Source organism: Salvelinus alpinus, chromosome 32 (assembly GCF_045679555.1).
Source record: "Salvelinus alpinus chromosome 32, SLU_Salpinus.1, whole genome shotgun sequence".
Classification (NCBI taxonomy): Eukaryota; Metazoa; Chordata; class Actinopteri; order Salmoniformes; family Salmonidae; genus Salvelinus; species Salvelinus alpinus.
In genome coordinates this window covers 9,557,911-9,580,433 of record NC_092117.1, presented here as the reverse complement: position 1 = coordinate 9,580,433, position 22,523 = coordinate 9,557,911, and the positions used below count along the sequence as shown (strand labels likewise).

The 22,523-nt window shown below is 43.8% G+C and overlaps 1 protein-coding gene across 1 annotated transcript in view; it reads right to left on the bottom strand.

The window, feature by feature from the left end:
- The window catches only part of LOC139562102 (serine/threonine-protein kinase 32C-like), a 161,483-nt gene that overhangs the window by 23,917 nt on the left and 115,043 nt on the right, over positions 1–22,523 (bottom strand). Inside the window, exons 3-4 of the mRNA XM_071379449.1 lie at positions 20,501–20,652; positions 5,954–6,127 (exon numbers count right to left, since the gene is read on the bottom strand). Of these exons, the coding sequence (XP_071235550.1) occupies positions 5,954–6,127; positions 20,501–20,652 (326 nt within the window). The remainder of the gene's footprint in view (positions 1–5,953; positions 6,128–20,500; positions 20,653–22,523) is intronic.

Genomic DNA, 22,523 nt, shown 5'->3' with positions numbered 1-22,523 from the left:
CTATACCAAGAAGTAAGTCTCTATGTTAACTGGTGTATCTCTCAAGAGATTTCAATGGAAATGTACGGGAGGAACTCAAATGTGAAAGTCTCTACACCGCCACAGTGGTTATTCGATGCAAAAATCAGCTCATACACTTCACTAAAGTAACATTCCTGGTAGCACTGACCCACTGGGAACACACTGGTACAATCAATGTGGCTTCCAAGTCATTTCAATGAAAAAAACAAAATTACGTTGAACCAACGTGGAATAAACGTTGACTTGACGTCTTTGCCCATTGGGGAGGCTATACTATACCATAAAAGTACATCTCTATGTTAACTGGTGTATTTCTCAAGAGGTTTATGGGAAATGTATTCAATTCACGTGCTTTATGGCCATGGGAGAAATTCCAATATGAAACCCTCTGCCATCCCGCCATACTGCCACCATGGTTATTTGATGTAAAACCATGCAGAGCATTGCTCATTGAACACACTTCTTCTTTGACGTGACTAGCAATGCAGTCAAACGGGTTTCCTAAGTATGGAATGTCAACTCCAGCCGCAGACGACTAACACGTTTGAGGTCTAATTCCACCTCTAAGGCCTTCACTATAGAAGAGGGAAGAGAAATCAATGTTCACCTTTTTAGTTTTTCTCCGGTGCAGAAGAAGTAAAGAGGGGGGCCATTCGTGCTTTCTTTGGGGACTTTTTTGCTTAGACTAATTCCACCTTCCTCAGGCATCATGGCAGCAGCAGACTGTTGCTAGGAGACACTTCTTCCCCCATTTAGTGCAACAAAATAATAGTATTCTCCTGTCACAAACCCACAGCATGGAACCAAATTGCAGAGCAGGAGATACAGATAACCAGGGATTGGATTAGGCCTCCTACAGCAGACACGATTGTGTCAGAGTCAGAAGTGATGCCAGGAGGAGAAAAAAACCAGAGACTTGGGCAAACTCCCTGAACCTTCTACCAACTAACTTAATTAGTATTTAAATAATGGCAAAGCACATTTATCACGTTGACAGGGTGAATTACTGTTTTAACTTGAGTTAAGGACAAGTGTGTGTTCATTCTAGTTGGAAGTACAACGCCTTCAGAAAGTGTTCCCACCCTCACTGGGGTACAGTGATGAGGTAGTCGTTCAAAAATCATGTTAAACACTATTATTAGTGAGTCCCTGCAACTTATTGGGTTACTTCATAAGCACATGTTTACTTTGCCATAACAAAGGGGTTGAAGATTATTCACTTATTCACTCAAGACATTTCAGCTTTTCATGTTTAATTCATCTGTAAACATTTAGAAAAACATATTCCACTTTAACATTATGGGGTATTGTGTGTAGGCCAGTGACAAAAAATCTAAATTGAATCCATTTTAAATTCAGGCTGTAACACAACAAAATGTGGAAAAAGTCAAGGGGTGTGAATACTTTCTGAAGGCACTGTACATGATTGTACATGATTGCTCAACGGCACGAATGCACAAACACACTCACCAGTACGCACGCACCCAGATATTTATTTGCACTTTAGAGGAGCAATTTGCTAAAACGAGCTTTGGAGTAAAGGTTAAAACATTGAGGCCAAATGGTTAAAACATTTTGAGTGGAGTTTGTGGTCTACAGGGACCTAAACACTTTCATTTACAGCACCAACACTTTGCACTGTGCTCAGCACTTTCAACAAAAGCTCACAACTGCAAGTCATACCATGCTGAAGAAGATTGATTGTAACAATTACAGCAATATAGAAAAGCCTTAATTAAAAGGGAATGGCCAGGTCCTTATAGAAAGAATACTGTTGAGCAAACAGACTGTTGGACAAACATATAGGCTACTAAATCCATTTTAGTTTCATAAACTCTCTTAACAAGCACACAAACAACTACACCACTGCCCAGTGATATACTAGTGAATTCAAAGCTGTGGCTTTTCTTCCAACGAGCACCACATATTGGAGCCTACATCATTAGACCCAGAGCGCGGGTTTTCCAGTACTGCAGTGCTGTGAGTATCTCCTGTAGCCATCAGGCCACACATTAGGTGTCAGAGCTGGGAGAGTGAAAAGGACGATGCAGGACTGCCCGTTCTGCCGGGGACACTCAAGACAGATGAGAAAAGGATGATGATGAATCATTACACCCCTTAACACAGGTGATTCATCTCCTTTCGGACATGGAGGTGAGGGGATGTCAGTCTCTGAAACAGGGAGTAGAAGAGGGAGGGCCAGGAGTCCCAGACGTGGCACCCAGGATAGGAGTAATCAGGGAGGTACGTACAACTAAAAGCAGACAAACAGCGATCCCCTGCTGGGTGTCGGCGAATGGTGGCTGTTTGCACTGTTTCAGAAAATGACAGCTCATATTCTGGTCAGAGCGATCGGAATGTCGCTCTCTGCTTTTAACTCTAGAAGCAGAGGCAGTCATTTTGACTGCATATTAATTTAAAATGTAAATATCTGCAATTGTTTAAGTCATGCCTCCCCCCCTCTATCCTTGACTTTTGATAAATAAGTCTATTTAACATACATATGTTGTAAGAATTTTTATATCAGAAACATAATGTGTTAAAGCTGTTTTAAGAGGACATGTCATTTTTTCCCCAATGCCAAAAATGGACTTTTTCTAATCCTCCTACAGAGTCACATTCAGGTAAGACGAGCAGACAGAGCCGATTCTGAGGTTTCCAACTATCACTTTTTCCAAGAATAATCGCTGTTCCTTTGCGGTCCATACATGAGCACGCGCCAGCAATTTTCAAGTGTCATTGTCACGTGCCAAAGTACAGTGAAATGCCTTTCTTGCAAACTCTTTCCCAACAATGCAGTAATCAATATCAGTAGTACTATAAATGAAGTAAAGAAATTGTAAATTGCAGAAATATGGCTTTTAAATAAATAAAAACGTTTAAAGGGATGGTTGTCAAAAGAAAGTTGTTTTTGTTTATTACTCTTTTTTTTATTGGGCACAGAGGGTAGTGTTTTTTTTATTCTCGCTCTCTGTTTACATTCACCCTTTTTGCAGGTTTTACTATATCATTTATTATATCCTAGACAGATTTCCTCATCTGCCTGCGTGCACCCCCCACTATAGGTAAGTAAGTAAGCTAAGTGGTCAGTTCCAGGGTCAGTGGCAATACAATATTTACAAAGTGCAGGGATACTGGATATGTAAAAGGGGGAAGTTGACTAGACATCAGGAGCATATATGATGATCGTATGTGAGTGTGTGTGTGTGTAGTCACTTTTTAAAATTTGATTTAATCCTTTAACTAGGCAAGTCAGTTAAGAACAAATAATGACGGCCTACCCCGGCCAAACGCGGACGACGCTGGGCCAATTGCGCGCTGCCCTATGGGACTCCCAAAGAAGGCCAGATGTGATACAGCCTAGATTCGAACCAGAGACTGTAGTGACGCATCTTGCACTGAGATGCAGTGCCTGAGACCGCTGCGCCACTCGGGAGCCCGGGGAGTAGGAATGTGTGTGCATGTTATGTGTGTGTGAGCAAATTAAGTGAGTATGTGTGACTGTGAGTGTATGTGTGCTGCAGTGTCAGTGTGAGTGTGTGCAAGTCCTGTGAGAGTGCATAGAGTAAGTGTGAAAATAAAGTAAAACAGTCAAAGCAGATAGTCCATGTAGCCATTCTGTTAGCTATTTAGCAGTCTTATGGCTTGGGGATAGAAGCTGTTCAGGCGCCTGTTGGTGTCAGACTTGTTGCTCCCGTACCGCTTGTCATGCGGAAGCAGAGAGTACAGTCTATGGGCTTGGGTGGATGGAGTCTTTAACAATTTTCCAGGCCTTCCTTTCACACCGCCTGATATAGAGGTCCTGGATCGCAGGTGCCATGCAATCGAGGGCGGTGCAGTTGCCATACCAAGCAGTGATGCAGCCAGTCAAGATGCTCTCAATGGTGCAGTCACCTCCCCGTCTCCTGTAGTCATCAGCGCCAGTTATCAGGCCTACCACCGTCGCGTCGTCAGCAAACTTGATGATGGTGTTGGAGTTGTGCGTGGCTACGCAGTCATGGGTAAACACAGAGTACAAGAGTGGACTAAGCACACACCCCTGTGGGTCCCCCGTGTTGAGGGTCAGCGTGGCGGAGGTGATGCTGCCTACCCTCAATACCTGGGGTCAGCCCATCAGGAAGTCCAGGATGGTGACGAGCTTGGAGAGGACTATGGTGTTGAACGCTGAACTGTAGTCAATGAACAGCATTCTTACATAGGTATTCCTCTAATCTAGGTGGGCGAGGGCAGTGTGGAGTGCAATTGAGATTGCATCATCTATGGCTCTGTTGGGGAGGTATGCAAATTGGAGTGTGTCTAGGATGTCTGGGATGATGGAGTTGATGTGTACCACAACCAGCCTTTCAAAGCGCTTCATTATTACAGATATGAGTGCTACAGGGCGGTAGTCATTCTGGCAGGTGGCCTTAGAGTTTTTGGGAACAGGAATGGTGGTGGTCAGCTTGAGACGTGGGGATTACAGACTGGGACAAGAGAGGTTGAAAATGACCAAGAATATTCTTGCCAGCTGTTCCGCACATACATTGAGAATGCGCCCTGGAATAGTCCGGCCCCGTGGCCTTGTGAGCGTCGGCGGGGGCCCTCATGCACGGCTCGGTGTTGTTTTTTGCCGAAGTGAGTTTGTCTAGTAGAAAGGCATTGTTGGGCATATCACAGCTGGGTTTTCTACTGTCCTCTTGCTAGTTTGAAGCCTTTGCAGAGGTCGTAACAGGAGTTGATTGTGTCCTCAGCCATAGGCTCGGGGGTTGGCAGTGATAGCCCTCTGTCCGGTAAGTCTGGTCTTTATCTTAGTGCCAACCTCTGTGTTAATCCAGGGCAAAACTTTACGACAACGTCAGAGGTGCATTTCCGAATGAGGCCGGTGACGGAGGTGGTTAGCTCGTCGATGTTATCAGGGGAGTTCCAGCACATATTCCAGTCAGCTCTAACAGTCCTGTAGTATAGCCTCTGATTCGGCGGACCATTTCTCTATGGAGCGAGTAACGGGTTCTTCCTGTTTGAGCTTCTGCTTGAAGACAGGAAGCAGGAGTATAGAATAATGATTGGCCAAAGGGGCGATGAGGGAGGGCCTTTTATGCTGCTTGCGGGTAGAGTAACACTGGTCTAGGACTTTATCACCCCTAGTGGCGAAGGAGACGTGTTGATGGAAGTTGTGCATCACGTAAAAAGAAGCAGCCTCCGTCCGGGTGCATGGTTTCCTGCTTGTTTATAGCCTCAAGTACATATCACCTTCAGTAACATAAGTACACTCCAGAGTACAGGCCTCGGTGTAACACTCATTCCTTCGACGATAAATGCAAATCTGACCATCACCCCTGGTGAGACAAAACCACAACTCGTCAGTGAAGAGCACTTTTTGCCAGTCCTGTCTGGTCCAGCGACGGTGGGTTTGTGCCCATAGGCGATGTTGTTGCCGGTGATGTCTGGTGAGGACCTCCCTTACAACAGGCCTACAAGCCCTCAGTCCAGCGTCTCTCAGCCTATTGCGGACAGTCTGAGCACTGATGGAGGGATTGTGCTTTCCTGGTCTGCCACTGCGAGGACTATCAGCTGTCCATCCTGTCTCCCTGTAGCGCTGTCTTAGGCGTCTCACAGTACGGACATTGCAATTTATTGCCCTGGCCACATCTGCAGTCCTCATGCCTCCTTGCAACATGCCTAAGGCACGTTCACGCAGATGAGCAAGGTGTTTTTCAGAGTCAGTAGAAAGGCCTCTTTAGTGTCCTAAGTTTTCATAACTGTGATCTTAATTGCATAGTGACTGTAAGCTGTTGGTGTCTTAACGACCGTTCCACAGGTGCATGTTCATACATTTTTTATGGTTCATTGAACAAGCATGGGAAACAGTGTTTAAACCCTTTACAATAAAGTCACCCCCTGTTGTATCTCATACCAGTGCAGTGGATGCTGTGTCTATGGATAATGTCCATACCTGTGGATAATGTGCTGGCTCTGCAGGTAGTCCAGTGCCAGGGTCATCTCACACAGGTAGAGTTTGACAGCGTCCTCGTTGAAATGGACGTTCTGTTGGAGGTGGTAGCGCAGGTCTCCTCCCAGCAGCAGATCCACCACCATGAACATGTCCTCCTCGTCCTGGAACGAGTACCTGGGACACAAGGCAGGGGTCAAAGGTCAGAGGGCTCAGTCAACATCCTGCTAGGGCCAGGACACCGACTAACAGTCAGACACAGACTCATACACACAGACACTCAGGATTGAGAAACACACACACACAAGACACAGAAACACACACCGACACACAGGAGCAAAACCCAGAAACACACAGGCGCAAGACAACATGCTGACCACATGGATCCTGCATAACTACCCAGATAAATAATACATAAAACACAGTTGCAATACAACACAGTAGCATATATCTTACTCAAGAAACTCACTATGTATGTGTGGAACTAAGTGTGTGTGCACGACTGTGCTTAGATCAGGGCTCTCAACCCGTTCCTGGAGAGCTACCGTCCTGTAGATTTTCACTTATCTACCCTAATCTAGTGCACATTATTTTAATAATTAGCTGGTTGAAAAGCTGAGTCAGATTAGTTACAACTGGGGTTGCACAGAAACCTACAGTAGGGTAGCTCTGCAGGAACAGGGTTGGAGAACGCCGGCATAGATGAATAGCCTATAACGTGTTAATGTATCCAGGAGTGGGTGTGAAGGAGTATTCACTTGTAAGCTCAAAACAAGCACAGTGGGAGCCATTACTTTGAAATTGATCATGATCTCAATGAGCTGCCATTTGTTGGAGTGAATGCAGGAGAGTGACTGCCAAATTAAGGCAAGAACAGAACAGATTGATGACTCTTAACTGAAAACGGCTGGTGGATGGCTTAAGATCCTTGTCAATCAGGATTACCAATCAAGCACATCACATTGAAACACGTCCACAAAATGATCTGGATGGGGTTTGTGACAATCTACGACACCATCTCTCCAGAGGCATCTACTAAACATCAAGCTCTACTGGCACACTACAGCAAGCCTTGTACAATAGAAATCCAATCCAACCCACACAGTACATAAACAACACAAAACGTCAGAAACCCACAATCACCTTTCTGTAATCATGAAAAGGGAGCGATAGAGAGAGCAAGAGAAAGAAAGTGAGAGAGAGAGCGCGAGAGAGGCTTTCCGGAGGTTCTCAATCCGTAAAGGTAGGAAACAACTCACCCCCTTGTGATTTCCTGTATCAAACCCAGGTTCCAATCCTGGTCGCTATTGCAACATTATTTATTTTTCATCTTGGCAGATTTCATATTTCTCCGGGCTTAGCTCCACACACTCAGGGGGCATTTTGATTGGCCCCTGAGTATTGATTGGCCCCCTATATCTGAAAAATGGAGTGCCGTGCTCAGAGCGAGCAAAAATCATTCCATCTCACCGGGACATCAGTTCTGAGTAGGTGATCGGATGATCTTCGCATTTGTGGTTCCCACAGTGAAGCATGGAGGAGGAGGTGTGATGGTGTGGGGTGCTTTGCTGGTGACACTGATTTATTTAGAATTCAAGGCACACTTAACCAGCATGGCTACCACAGCATTCTGCAGCGATACGCCATCCCATCTGGTTTGCGCTTAGTGGGACTATCATTTGTTTTTCAACAGGACAATGACCCAACACACCTCCAGGCGGTGTAAGGACTATTTGACCAAGGAGGAGAGTGATGGAGTGCTGTATCAGATTACCTGGCCTCCACAATCACCTGACCTCAACCCAATTGAGATGGTATGGGATGAGTTGGACATGCAGCCAAGAAGTGCTCATTATACTGTATGTGGGAACTCCTTCAAGACTGTTGGAAAAGCATTCCAGGTGAAACTGGTTGAGAGAATGCCAAGAGTGTGCAAAGCTGTCAACAAGGCAAAGGGTGGCTACTTTGAAGAATCTAAAATCTATAATATATTTAGATTTGTTTAACCCTTTTTGGTTACCTCATGATTCCATGTGCTATTTCATAGTTTTGATTTCTTCACTATTATTCTACAATGTAGAAAATAGTAAAATAAAGGAAAAACCTTGAATGAGTAGGTGTTCTAAACCTTTGTGTGTCCAAACTTTTGACTGTTAATGTATATACAAAATATGTGGACACCACTTCAAATTAGTGGATTCGGCAATTTCAGCCACACCCGTTGTTGACAGGTGTATAAAATCAAACATTGGTAGTAGAATGGCCTTACTGAAGAGCTCAATGACTTTCAACGTGGCATCGTCATAACATGCCACCTTTCCAACAAGTCAGTTCGTAAAATGTCTGCCTTGCTAGAGCTGCCCCGGTCAACTGTATGTGCTGTTATTGTGAAGTGGAAACGTCTAGGAGCAACAGAGGCTGAACCGCAAATGGTAGGCCACACATCTCACCGAATGTTACCGCCGAGTGCTGAAGCACGTAAAAATCATCTGTCCTCAGCTGCAACACTCACTACCCAATTCCAAACTGCCTCTGGAAGCAAGATCAGCACAATACATATTCGTCGGGAGCTTCATGAAATGGGTTTCCATGGGCGAGCAGTCGCACACAAGCCTATGATCACCATGCACAATGCGAAGCATCGGCTGGAGTGGTGTAAACCTCACCGACCTTAGACTCTGAAGCAGTGGAAACACATTCTCTGGAGTGATGAATTACACTTTACCATCTGGCAGTCCGACGGACCAATCTGGGAGAGCGCTACCTGCCCCAATGTATAGTGCCAACTGTAAACTTTGGTGGAGGATGAATAATGGTCTGGGGCTGTTTTTCATGGTTTGGGCTAGGCCCCTTAGTTCCAGTGAAGGGAAATCTTAACGTTACAGCATACAATGGCATTCTAGATTATTCTGTGCTTCCAATTTTGTGGCAACAGTTTGGGGAACAATTTGGGGAAGGCCCTTTTCTGTTTCAGCATGACAATATCCCCGTGCACAAAACGAGGTCCATACAGAAATGGTTTGTCGAGATCAGTGTGGAAGAACTTGACTGGCCTGCACAGAGCCCTGACCTCAACCCATCAAACACCTTTGGGATGAATTGGAACGCCGACTGCAGTCCAGGCCTAATCGCCCAACACCAGTGCCCGACCTCACTAATGCTCATGGCTGAATGGAAGCAAGTCCCCACAGCAATGTTCCAACATCAATTGGAAAGCTTTCCTAGAAGAGTGGAGGCTGTTATAGTAGCAAAGGGTGGACCAACTCTATATTAAATGGCCATGATTTTGAAATGAGATGTGACGAGCAGGTGTCCACATGACCAAAAGTATCTGCCTGACATCAAAAGGAAAACACAGATCAATCGATAAAATTGTCAGATTTTTTTTCAAAGATTACTACCTTAATGAATATTCTCCATAATATTTCTGTCTGAAGCATTGGTTCAGAAGAAGTTCTTATGGACAACTGGCAGTGATTGGCAGAGATCCATGCTAAACAAAATATTTGACTTGCTGCGAACCGCATTGTATAAGGTTATAGTAAGTCAGTGATATCATATATAGCCTAGGTGTAAAGTACAGCCTCTTGAAGCCAAAAACAGCATGACATTGGAGGATTTCCACCAGACCTTCCATCTCCTTCAGACCAATAGCAATCCCATGCGGTATCCATCCGTCGACAGCCTGGTGACGTGTCCAATAGAAAATCATCAGACCAAGCTAACAAACCTAACCTGTGCAAGATGGACGGGTCCCCCACTCCAAACACATACAGCTTCAACAGATGGCCAGGCTGAGATTGGTTGAAATGGTGTTTGCTGTCCACAGGTCCCGATTATTGTCACCCTATTATCACCTCCTTGTCATCCCCTGATCCCGAGCAGCATCCAGCTGATGGTGAAGACCCTCTGTGGCAGCCAGTGTGATGCCAGTGGTATTAGAGCCTGTTTTCTGAGTCTCCTTGGCTGAGATTAGAGCAGTTTCCACATTTCCTTCACTCAGTGACAGGTAAACTGTCAGACATGGAGCTGACATCTGAGCCATATGAAAGCATGGAGAGTGATAGCGTTGTCACCTTCAGATGTAACACCAAGGACAGAGAGAAAAAGAGAGAAAGAGAGTGAGAGAAATGAAGAGTGATCATTGCAGATGAATGTTTTTCCAAATACAGCATGTGTCTCACTAGATAAGTTTGGGGAATTCAAAATCAGAGCCCACACACAATGTCTGTAAAAATGGTTCAAAGAGAGGCCAAGAACGCAGGTAAGACAAATGGATGAGACTAACACAAGTTCGTGAAAGATGAATATTCGAATGTGTGAGACCAGACACAATGGAGTTCTTTAAATGTCTCCTTTTATGTCTTCTCCCAAGCAAAAATATAATACAGAAACTAGAAAGAGAAAGTTATAAGAGGAAGCTGTTTGAGAATGGACTTGTCATGGGTCAAATATGCCCAAAACAGATGATTGGGGACCTAGCTAAGGCCTGAGCCCTGGGAGCGTTGTGACAGAGCCAAGGATATGGGCCATGTGGGACAGCCAGGCCAGCCTGACTGGGACAGCAGAGCACAATCAGGCCACGATGAAAAATGAGCTGAGGGAAGCAGAGGGAGAGGGCGAAAGAGAGAGAGTGAGAGAGAGAGGGATGCAGGGGAGAGAGGGTGAAAGAGAGATGGGGGTGATATGGGGAAGAGACCGAAGTAGAGCGAAAGAGGAAGAGAGAATGGATGAGAGAGAGACACTGGGCTCTGAATGTGGTCCGCTTTGTGACTGTGGCCTAGATAGTCTTGTGATAGAGAGAGAGAGACAGCTTGGCTGAGGCTGGTCAAGGGGCTGGATCACAAGACACACCTGACTCCTCTGAGGATCCCTCTAACAATGCAGTGAATGAGTGAGCGCTGCCTCTCGCCCTGCGGTCCCCCGCCTAGTCCCCCCGTTACCCCCCTCTGGTCCCATCAGCACACCCCTCTCCACCCCCACTGGCCTTATTTCACAAGGTGCACTTCTGACGGACGTCCTACAGGAACTTAAAATGGTAAGGTGGCTCAGGAAAGTTACAGAGTCCTTTGACTGTGACGTTAACTCCTGTGAAGTTCTATGTCTACTGCAGAATAAATGCGTGTGTAACAGCAGAAGACGAAAGCGAAAAGGACTAAGCCCTCTGAGAAAATATCCTTCAGTTAGTTTTATGGATGTCATGCCATAGCTGGCGGCTCGCCAGCTATGGCATTAGGGGCGGCATCCCACTTGTGATTGATCCAACCCCAAAAATGTTTACCCAACAAATACATATTATATAATTAATGGATTATGTTTTAAATGCTTATAAAAGTGTGGTAGATGTGTACATTTTCCTGCTTCAAATATATATTGTTCAAAACAAGCTATTTAGTTACTTACTATTCTGCCCCTCTGTGACTGCCAACAGTGGCAGCTCCACCTCCATTGGGTGCACAGGCCATGCGAACATTGCTTGAATTGTTTTGCCAGCAATTTGCTATGAGGGGGAACTGCCCCAATGACAGGATTTCATAGCATAAATTATAACAGCACAAAGTAAATGGACTGTCCTGGGGTGCTCAAATGTGCGTTCAGTCCGAACTTCTGGGTCTGCTCTAGTCTGCTCCTCCCAATGAGTCTCTTGAACCAGACGGCTGTGAAGGACTAGATGTGCTCTATCAGGTACAGAAGGTGCTAAAGCCAAAAGCTAATTGTAATTAACTTGTAAATAAATAATCGTAACAGTCATAGGAGCCTGGGACCTGATAAACCGGACAAGAGTCAAACGACAGAGGGATACACGAGCTAGACCCTTCTCTTCGCTGATCTGGTAGGACAAAAAAGCATGGCCAATTGTATTGTTTCCCCCTGATGTTGTTTATCATGTTCTACTGTTCTTATCAGGTTCTTCAGGGTGACATGTGGACTAAAACAGCATAAAACCTGGTGTATCAGAAAGCATTATCAAATTAGCCAGCTAGAGTAATTTCGAGAAACATTGAGAAATAGTTTGGTCAATTTTTTGTAAAATTCACCAGTAATTTGCCATTGATAAGCAGCTGGCTAGCCATTGCTAGCTGGTAGCTTTCTAACTAGTTAGCGCCCACGTCAATTTCAATTCGTTATAAACTCATATCTGACTAACTCGGAAATATTAAGTAATTTCAGAATTAACTGAACTGGCTAGCACATCATGCTTTGTGACATTATGTTAGCTAGCTATCCCCAGTTAGATAATGTGTTTTCACTTACTGCATCTGCATGCTTGTTGGGTTATCAACCATATTGGTTAAATCAGATGTGGTCAGAGAGAGAGAAGAAGCATTTATAAAAGGATGCTTCCCCTGTAGATCATGTACCTCTTGTAGCACCATAAGGAAGTGTTCAAACTTTTGTATGCCCTCAGACCTCTAGGACCTATGAGATAAAGTCAAGTATTTATATGTTACAGTGTTCTTGTAATAAGACTTCTATTGGAAAAACATCCCACGCCTTGAAAGTACGCCTTGGAGAACATAAATCCACTATTAGACCTCAAGATATCACCTTGCCAGTTGTGAGACACTAGATAGAACAAAATCATTCTATTAATGAATTGCGTTGCGTAAGAATCGAAAAAGTTCATCCACCATGTAGATGAGGTGATTACGACAACAACTTACTCCAAAGAGAAGCCATGTGGCTATATAAATTAAACTCCATCTCCACACGGTTGAAATTAAGAATTCGATTTCACCTCCTTCCTATAAGCCAAATTTACTGTTGTACAAGAACACTGTCCATATATCAGATTTAGCATATCGTTTAACAGTTGGCCCCACATATTTATGAACGTCTGTACCTGCTGTCCTTTGTGGTGGGCTATCTCATGAATTGATATGATGTATTCAGGTGAGCGGACACCTGGGGCAGTTGATTCGTGAGTTGCCCTTCGTGCCCACTCCCATACCCTATAATTCTGTATTTCTTTGTGCCTAATTTGTATACATGCATACCAGAAAAGCCACATCCAGATGAGTGGCAACCCTGATTAGAAGCACCTGCTGCCAATCGGTTGTTCTCTACAAATGCTGTTTTGAATAAAACATTTTTTTTTACCTACACACTGACGAAGGCTGTGAAGCCAAAACGTCTGTGTACGCTATCCCCGATGCAGTGAAAAAAAAATAAATAAATGTAATAATGAAGTAAGCTTTTTGAGTGCGAACCCACAACACCTTTTTGTTTATCTGAATTCATCTTCTCTGGGAGCGCGATGGTTCTCTTTTGATGCTTGTTGGGTTATCCCCTGGTGCACTCGTTCGTTCGGGAGCTGGCTGCTCGTTCTAAATAGTATAAATCTGTTCAAAACAGTAGCAGCATGTGCAACAGTGGTCATTCGTTTTTGACAAGCAAAAGTGAAACAGGTGCATTTCTGCTGTTTGCACAGATCACTTTATATACGGTGCATTCGGAAAGTATTCAGATCCCTTGACTTTTGCCACGATACAGCCTTATTCAAAAATGTATTAAATCGTTTTTTTTCTCAAATCTACACACAATACCCCCACAATGACAAAGCAAAAACAGGATTTTAGAAATTTTTGCAAATGTATAAAAAACAACTGAAAAAAATCAAATTTACATAAGTATTCAGACCCTTTACTCAGTACTTTGTTGAAGCACCTTTGCAAGCAATTACAGCCTCGAGTCTTCTTGGGTATATGGCTACAAGCTTGGAACACCTGTATTTGTGGAGTTTCTCCCATTCTTCTCTGCAGATCCTCTCAAGCTCTGTCAGGTTGGATGGGAGCGTCACTGCACAGCTATTTTCAGGTCTCCCAGAGATGATCGATCGGGTTCAAGTCTGGGCTCTGGCTGGGCCACTCAAGGGCATTATGAGGCTTGTCCCGAAACTACTCCTGCATTGTCTTGGCTGTGTCCTTAGGGTCGTTGTCCTGTTGGAAGGAAAACCTTTGCCACAGTCTGAGGTCCTGAGCGCTCTAGGAAGAGTCTTGGTGGTTCCAAACCTCTTCCATTTAAGAATGATGGAGGCCACTGTGTTCTTGGAGCTCTACTTTGCTCCATTAATCTTTCCCTCAATCCTGACTAGTCTCCCAGTCCCTGCTGCTGAAAAACATCCCCACAGCATGATGCTGCCACCACCATGCTTCACCTTAGGGATGGTTTCAGGTTTCCTCAAGACGTGACGCTTGTAATTCAGGCCAAAGAGTTCAATCTTGGTTTCATCAGACCAGAGAATCTTGTTTCTCATGGTCTGAGAATTCTTTAGGTGCCTTTTGGCAAACTACAAGCGGGCTGTGATGCCTTTTACTGAGGAGTGGCTTCCGTCTGGCCCACTCTACAATTAAGGCCTGATTGGTGGAGTGCTGCAGAGATGGTTATCCTTCTGGTAGGGTCTCCCATCTCCACAGAGGAACTCTGTCAGAGTGACCATTGAATTCTTGGTCACCTCCCTGACCAAGGCCGTTCTTCCCCGATTCCTCAGTTTGGTCGGGCGGTCAGCTCTAGGAAGAGTCTTGGTTGTTCCAAACTTCTTCCACTTAAGAATGATGGAGGCCACTGTGTTCTTGGGGACCTTCAATGCTGCTGTCATTTTTTGTTACCCTTCCCCAGATCTGTGCCTGGATACAATCCTGTCTCGGAGCTCTACGGACAATTCACCCCATGGTTTGGTTTTTGCTCTGACATGCACTGTCATCTCTGGGACCTTATAAAGACAGGTGTGTGACTTTCCAAATCATGTCCAATCAATTTAATTTACCACAGGTGGACTCCAAATCAAGTTATAAAAACATTTCAAGGATGATCAATGGAAACAGAATGCAACTGAGCTCAATTTCGAGTCTCACAGCAAAGGGTCTGAATAGTTATGTAAATAAGGTATTTCTGGTGTTTTATTTTTTATAAATTTGCAAACATTTCTAAAAACCTGTTTTCTCTTTTTCATTATGGGGTATTGTGTGTAGATTAATGAGGAAAAAATTATAATTCAAGCAATTTTAGCACAAGGCTGTAACGTAACAAAATGTGAAAAAAGTCAAGGGGTCTGAATATCGTCCGAATGCACTGTATCTTCTCAAAGAAACTACTGGTAGTTTTAAAACGTATTATATTTCTGTCATGCTGCTTTGTTGACAACTCCAACCATCTTGCGTCCCAGGTATTCAGCCAATCAGCAGCTGCCGCTGGCTGCCACCCAGAGCTTGCTATGACTATTGTGTTTGGGGTAAAGCCTAATTCGTCTCAACGTCTCCCAGAGCTTTGTTCTGTTCAGCCGGGAATCAATATTCTAAATGGACATCGAGGAGGACAGGGTGCGCATCTATTCTCACCACAGTGACTGCTCTCTTGCTCTTTCTCTCCGAGATGATGGATCGACAGCGGAAGATGACTGCGACTCAGCGGATCCCACTGATGACTCACCCTCCGTGAGACCTTACAACCCTCTTAAAAAGGGTCTCCAAAGCCGTAGCTCATAGGTGACAAATCCCAGTGCTCAGCGCTGACATTCACTCCCTCTTGCTTCCCTTCTTCCTCACTTTCCCACATGGCTGCTGGGCGTCTCACTTGGTTCAGCTTTCAGAGCCTCTATCCACATCTCCGGGGAATCTGGCCAATGGTGTTTGAGAGTCATTTGTTGCAATGTAATGCTTAAGGCAAAACCTTGCTCTGGTAATGATTAACACTGGAAAGTGCAAGGGATCAATTTCACAGCGTACATTTACGGCATGTAATATTGTCCGTCTGGGTAGGGGAATAAAACCTCCAATTTAGAAATACAAATTGATCGGGGGGGGAAGAAAGCATCTACACCTACTACCTATGCTGTGATGGCTTATGGGATTTGGGTGGATTTTTGGCGCGCTGCAGATAGATAATACTTCCAAGGTGGCTAATCCATTTAAATATATCCCACTCCTACACATCATACGGTATCTATCATCAGCAAGTGAATGGTCACGGCAATTACTGCACGCAGCAAACTTGACAGTCCTCCAGGCTTAAGCAGTCTTGTTCTGGTGATGTGGATTCTGTGCCTAGCGTTACAGATCCCCTCTGATTTTCTGTGAAGCAATGGATGGAGCTTCAAAGAAACCCAGCAGCATTCAGGACATAATGAAGGCAAACATAGGATTCAAAACAGTGTGTGAGATAGAGAGAAGAAAGCAAACCAATAGACGTTGAAACTCTGTTTGGACAAAGTAATCAATGGTCAAATCCCTTCTTAACACGGCCTTTTACCCCCCCCCACCGCCTCTCAGCTTTCCTCTCTCTCCCTTGCCTTCGCTGTGATTTCAGGAATCATTACTTTCCATGATGGCTGTTTCTCTCACACTCCCGCTCTCCCCCTCTCTGGCATTGTACCAATAAAACAACTCCTACTAATCTTAATCAAAACTGGCGTTCTCATGAGTTGCATCCTCTGATATTTACTTAGGGGAATATAGGCACTGCAGTTCCTAGAATTCATGGTTGGCCCATCTTCAGTCCATCAATAATGGAACATGTCATTGCCCAAACTCAATACTTGACATGCCCATAGATACTGCAAATGTTCTGCAAGTCAGTAGGGATTTATGATGTGCAGAAGCATACCCACACACCGTACCAATTCAACTCCTGGTCATTACACTGTGCAAATTGTAGTAGAGTAGACCATCACTAAATATAGCTCAACATCGTTCTTATGAAAGCAAGTCAAAGTTTATGAAAGAGAGTTTCCTGTTTAAACAGGAAGTTATGTTATTATACAACAAAAAATGTAGTAATAGTCACTGTGAATGGGGAAAGCATTTATGTAGACCTACAGTACCAGTCAAAACTTCAGGCACACCTACTCATTCAAGGGTTTTTCTTTATTTTTACTATTTTCTACATTGTAGAATAATAGTGAAGACATCAAAACGATGAAATAAAACATATGGAATCATGTAATAACCAAAGAAGTGTTAAACAAATCAAAATGTATTTTGGATTTTAGATTCTTCAAAGTAGTAAATTATATATTTTGATTTGTTTAACACTTTCTTGGTTACTACATGATTCCATATGTGTTTTTCATTGTTTTGATGTCTTCACTATTATTCTACAATGTAGAAAATAAATGAAGAAAAACCCTGGAATGAGTAGGTGTGTCCAAACTTTTGACTGGTACTGTATATATAAAAACAACCATTCCCAAAGCAAAATAAACAATGAATCACTTTGTCTCTGTGCTGAGCTCTCTTTCTCTGGCTTCAGGAGAAAAGTCTGAACTCTCTCAAGAGCAAGCAAGTTTGTCTCAGCAGGACATCAGATGTCACCTTCAGACATGCCTAGTAAACGCCAATTTATGCAGGACATGTGGTCCGGAGGCTCCGTACATAAGGTGTGACACAATTGCAAAGCCTTCGGAGGCATGCGGAGGCCGTATCAAGCTCCGTACCGCATCGCCGTGCGCCTCCCACATGGTGTAACAATGCAGAGGGCTCCGTATAGCGCCGCATTGACATGATTGGTTGACAGTAGTTGGGGGCGGTACATCCCGTATAAACACAAACTCACTTCCTTGACAACAAAACATAATCTTTATGATACCTCGTGTAGGGATTTCAAAGACATGAAAATGAGTTTGACCTCCCGGAAAGAGATCGGGGAGGTAATGGGGATAGATGCCGGTAAAGAGGTCAATGGAATGCAGACCGTGGGGGATAGATGGATCCCGGATTGGTGCAATTTTCAACAAATCTGATCTAACAAAGTGGATATTTGTCAAATCCTTCATGATTGCTGTATTTATTGTAGCTGGCCCACAATATGGTTACTAAAATCAGATTTGGATATATTTGGCAGTTTTCGCTGCATAACATTTAAAAGTAGTCCCTTTTTAAGGTTTAGAAGAAGTGACTGCTAAATGCTAACTCCCATTCGTATAAGCTGGTAGCATAGCTAGCATACAGAAATCGGTGGTGGTAGTTGTTTTTAAGTTGTTTTTAACTGTAATGCAGTTTATTGGTGAAGATGACAGGAACATGTATTGGGGTTGACATCCATACAGCATTATACTCCGATTTTTACCTCAACATAGTGTGAAATACACATATATACAATCGCCTAAATGTAGGGGAGATTCGGGATGGAGATGCAGAATGGGAAAACAGTGCTGTCTTTACTTCATGCTATCTTGGCAGAGCTCCTATGTCAAGCACCGGGAAACGGACTCCAACGTCCCAGAAGAGGTAAGGTCTTGTCTTTTTGTTTATCCAGTTGCTTGTAATTAGCCGGATGGCTATAGAGATTAGCTCTGAATCACTATGAGTGACGCAGTGCAGACCAATTTATTGGACGCACATGACAGCTCCCTGAAGCTCACGTATGAATGCTCTCACTTTTGCCATGGCCGCATCGCAGTAAATGCTGTACGGCCACTGCAGACGTCGAATCGACCATGCAGAGCCTTTAAGAGTCCAACACGGCCACAGGGGGGCCAAAGCAAAAAAGAGTCTGGCCAGTGAGAGCCTGCCTCTGCAGGAGAGATCCACAATGAGGCTAGCGTGATTGATACACTCTGTAAAGTTATTTTCAAAACTCCTTGCCGTTTGTTTTCTGGTGGCTTGGCATGGGACCAGGCTTGCCAATATTATGGTACAAACAGTACCGACAGCTGCTCAGGTTTGGAGTCCTTGGGTTTTGAAAAGCAAACCTATCTGTCAGTGACGGCGCTAGACAGGAACATCTGTGGCCCACATGAGGTTGGTGGCACCTGAATTGGGGAAAATGGGCTTGTGGTAATGACTGGAGCGGAATAGGTGGAATGGTAACAACTACATCAAACACATGGTTCCCAGGTGTTTGATGCTATTCTATTTTCTCAGTTCCGGCCATTATTATGAGCCGTTCTCCCCTCAGCAGGCAGGCAGGCCATCGCCATGTGGGTTTTGGCAGATTTCTCCCTTTTGTTGCTCAAATCTGGTCAGTTTGATGGTGACGGCAGTGCCTCTCTATCCCCTCCCCAAGATATTCACCAGCAAAAGGGATACAGAATAACGCAAACGTTCTATGAACCGTCCAAAGCGTATACTGGATGAGAGTGATGTAACCAATTCCACGGCACACAGGAGTGTCTTGGGTATTGTTCAGGAGGCTGTACGGGACTATGAGTGATTGTTGTTTTGTTCCAGTGTCATTTGAGACGGGCTGACCACTTTCACAACTTTTCCCTCTGAAGTAGACTTGAATCGCAGGGGATGAGATGCGATCTAAGGAGCCAGATAATTCCCGCCTATCCATAACGCTGCTGTCTTTGTCGCTAATGGGGCTTTGATGTGCCATAGATGAATAAATACAGTGCCAAGCAGAGCAAAGCAGGGAAACTAGAACAAGGATGGGGCTGGCAGATGTACACCACTTGAGGGAATTATAATATAAAAAAGACACTGGCCCTACTACCACCTCATTAAAAAAAAACTCTGCTTATTTTAGTTGGGAGGACGCTTCTCCTTGAGACCATTTTTTCATTTCCCCCCACAGTGTTATTTATTTTTATTTATTTTACCGTTATTTTACCAGGTAAGTTGACTGAGAACACGTTCTCATTTGCAGCAACGACCTGGGGAATAGTTACAGGGGAGAGGAGGGGGATGAATGAGCCAATTGTTAACTGGGGATTATTAGGTGACCGTGATGGTTGAGGGCCAGATTGGGAATTTAGCCAGGACACCGGGGTTAACACCCCTACTCTTACGATAAGTGCCATGGGATCTTTAATGACCTCAGAGAGTCAGGACACCCGTTTAACGTCCCATCCGAAAGACGGCACCCTACACAGAGCAGTGTCCCCAATCACTGCCCTGGGGCATTGGGATCTTTGTTTAGACCAGAGGAAAGAGTGCCTCCTACTGGCCCTCCAACACCACTTCCAGCAGCACCTGGTCTCCCATCCAGGGACTGACCAGGACCAACCCTGCTTAGCTTCAGAAGCAAGCCAGCAGTGGTATGCAGGGTGGTATTGGTAACGTTATTAAAACGTTGCCAACTTTGGAGAGAGAAAAAACATGCATACAAGACATAAAGTAATAATCGACAGCGGGTTTGGGTGCACTTTCGTCTTGGTGTATGTATCCGCTCAAATTCTTTATGTACTAAAGGATGTGTATGAAATGATTGACGTTCCCTATATCAATTACTCAGAGGAGATAACCACAGAGAGCAATATCATTCTACCAATTACACAGGAGTAAAGTGCTTTGGTGTAATTTGCTGTGAACATTGTGCCACCTGCCCAATTATATTTAGAATATGTTCTGCAGAGACACTGGAGATCGTTAAATAATGAAACTGGTTCCCTACTTCACCCAGATATCATACTCCTGGGAGGGAAATATGGGGTCATCTGACTTTACAGTGCAACAATTAAGAAATGTGGGATGCAATGGGCTCGCATTCACACACACACACACACACACACACACACACACACACACACACACACACACACACAGTACCAGCAGTGGCATGCATAATGTACAAACAGTATATAAAATGAAAAAAACACAGGATAATCACCAGAGGTTTACTAAAAAAACATGTTCAATTTCCTGTAGGATCTCTAGCTCTCTAAAGACGTTTCGGACCTCGTCTCTCTCTATGCACTGCTGTTTGTTCATGTACTTCATGGCGTACATCTTCTCTGTGTCCCTCTTCTGCACGATGCACACCTGCAGGGGAAATAAGGACAGAAGAACAGAGAGTAGGTTACCCACTTAGGACTGGAACCAGACTCGCATAAAGCAAGTAAAGACAGACGCACACAGACGGACACGCTTGCACAGGCACACAGACACCTTAGTATACAATGATATACAGTATACCAGAGCATGTGACAGGATTGGCTTTTCATAATGCCCTCCATTAGAATATTTACAATGGGTCTTGGAAAACATGCGGAAAATTACATTTGCAAAAACACACAAACAGTCTCCGACTTCATCATGTGCTCATTAAAAGTTGATGTTTCGTAGAGTGGTGAAATGTCAAGAGCAGGACAGGGGGTATGGGAGGGCAGCCTCATTACTGTAACATCCAGTCATTAGGAAGCTATGACCTCAGCTACTGTTACGCAAACAGTCGCTGCAGAAAATAAACAATGGTTTGGAAAGAAAACTCGATTCTATAAAGAAGTACTAATCTCCAATGAAGTACGCCAAATTCTGACATTATAGAAAAATCAACTGTACCTAGTAAAATATTGAAGTGATATTTAAGTATATATTATATTAACACACTGTTGATACCTATCCCACACACAAGTGGAGTAATACAACAATTCATGCAAGTTTGGAACAATTTCACAACTTTTATTTTTATATACTTTCTTTTTATTGAAGAACACAAAAACACAAAACAGGAAGGCAGTTCGAGCACACATCATACGTACATCAGACTAGTTACAAGTAACATCATCTTTGAATTAGACAACTTCCAAGTATGGATCCCAAAATAATATTTTAGGCTTGGTAAGGCCACACCCCCACTGTGTTTTGGTAGTTGTAATGTTGTATATCTAATTGTTGGTCTCTTACTGTTCCAGATAAACCTTGATATCTGTTTATCCCATTCCCTAAACTGTTTTGGCGGGATTTCTATAAGCAGTGATTGGAACAAATATAGTAACCTCGGCATGATGTTCATTTTGATTGTTTCAATTCTACTACTAAGATCCAAAGGAAGTGAATTCCACCTGTCCAGATCATCATATATTTTCTTGTCGATGGGAACATGATTTCTTTCATAAGGTTTCGGTGTATCTTTTGGTAGATTTACTCCAATATACTTAATGGATGAAGAGGTCCACTGGAAGTTATATTTACTATTCAGCTCTTGCTATGGGTATAATTATATACAAGGGCTTGGGTCTTGTGTACCCTGAACATACCCGGAAAAAGTTCCAAATGTTTGTAAAACATTCGTCAATCTACTGTAGGGACACTTGAGCCTGGGTCTTTAAGAACTATCAGCACGTCATCAGCATACATGTATACCTTATGTTCACCGCCTCGTATTGTTATTCCCCTGAGGATGGGTATTTCCTTACTGCCTGTGCTAATGACTCGATGTACAAGGAGAAGAGCGTGGGTGAAAGATCACAGCCTTATCTAGCCCTGAGTTTTAGACTTATTGTTTGTGACAAATGTCCAATAATCTTTGTTCTGGCAGTCGGATATGAATGTAGTGTTTTGATGCACTGTATCATATTGTTGAAATCAAATCTATCCATAACATGGAATAGATAATCCCATCCCACTGAATCAAATGCTTTTTCTGCATATAGACTGGTTAATATAGCACTTGTCTTATCCTGACCGATGTGGTCCATGACGTGGTGTTCTCCTTATGTTGTCCTGTGTCTGTCTGTTTTACATGAAACCAGTTTGATCCCCACCAATCAATTCTGGGTTTATGTCCAACATTATTTTCGCTATTATTGATGCATACAGTTTATAATCCACATTAAGAATTGCAATAGGTCTTTTGGAATTGCATTCCTTCTTAACTTTGCCCTCCTTTGGAATTACAAATAGAATGGCTT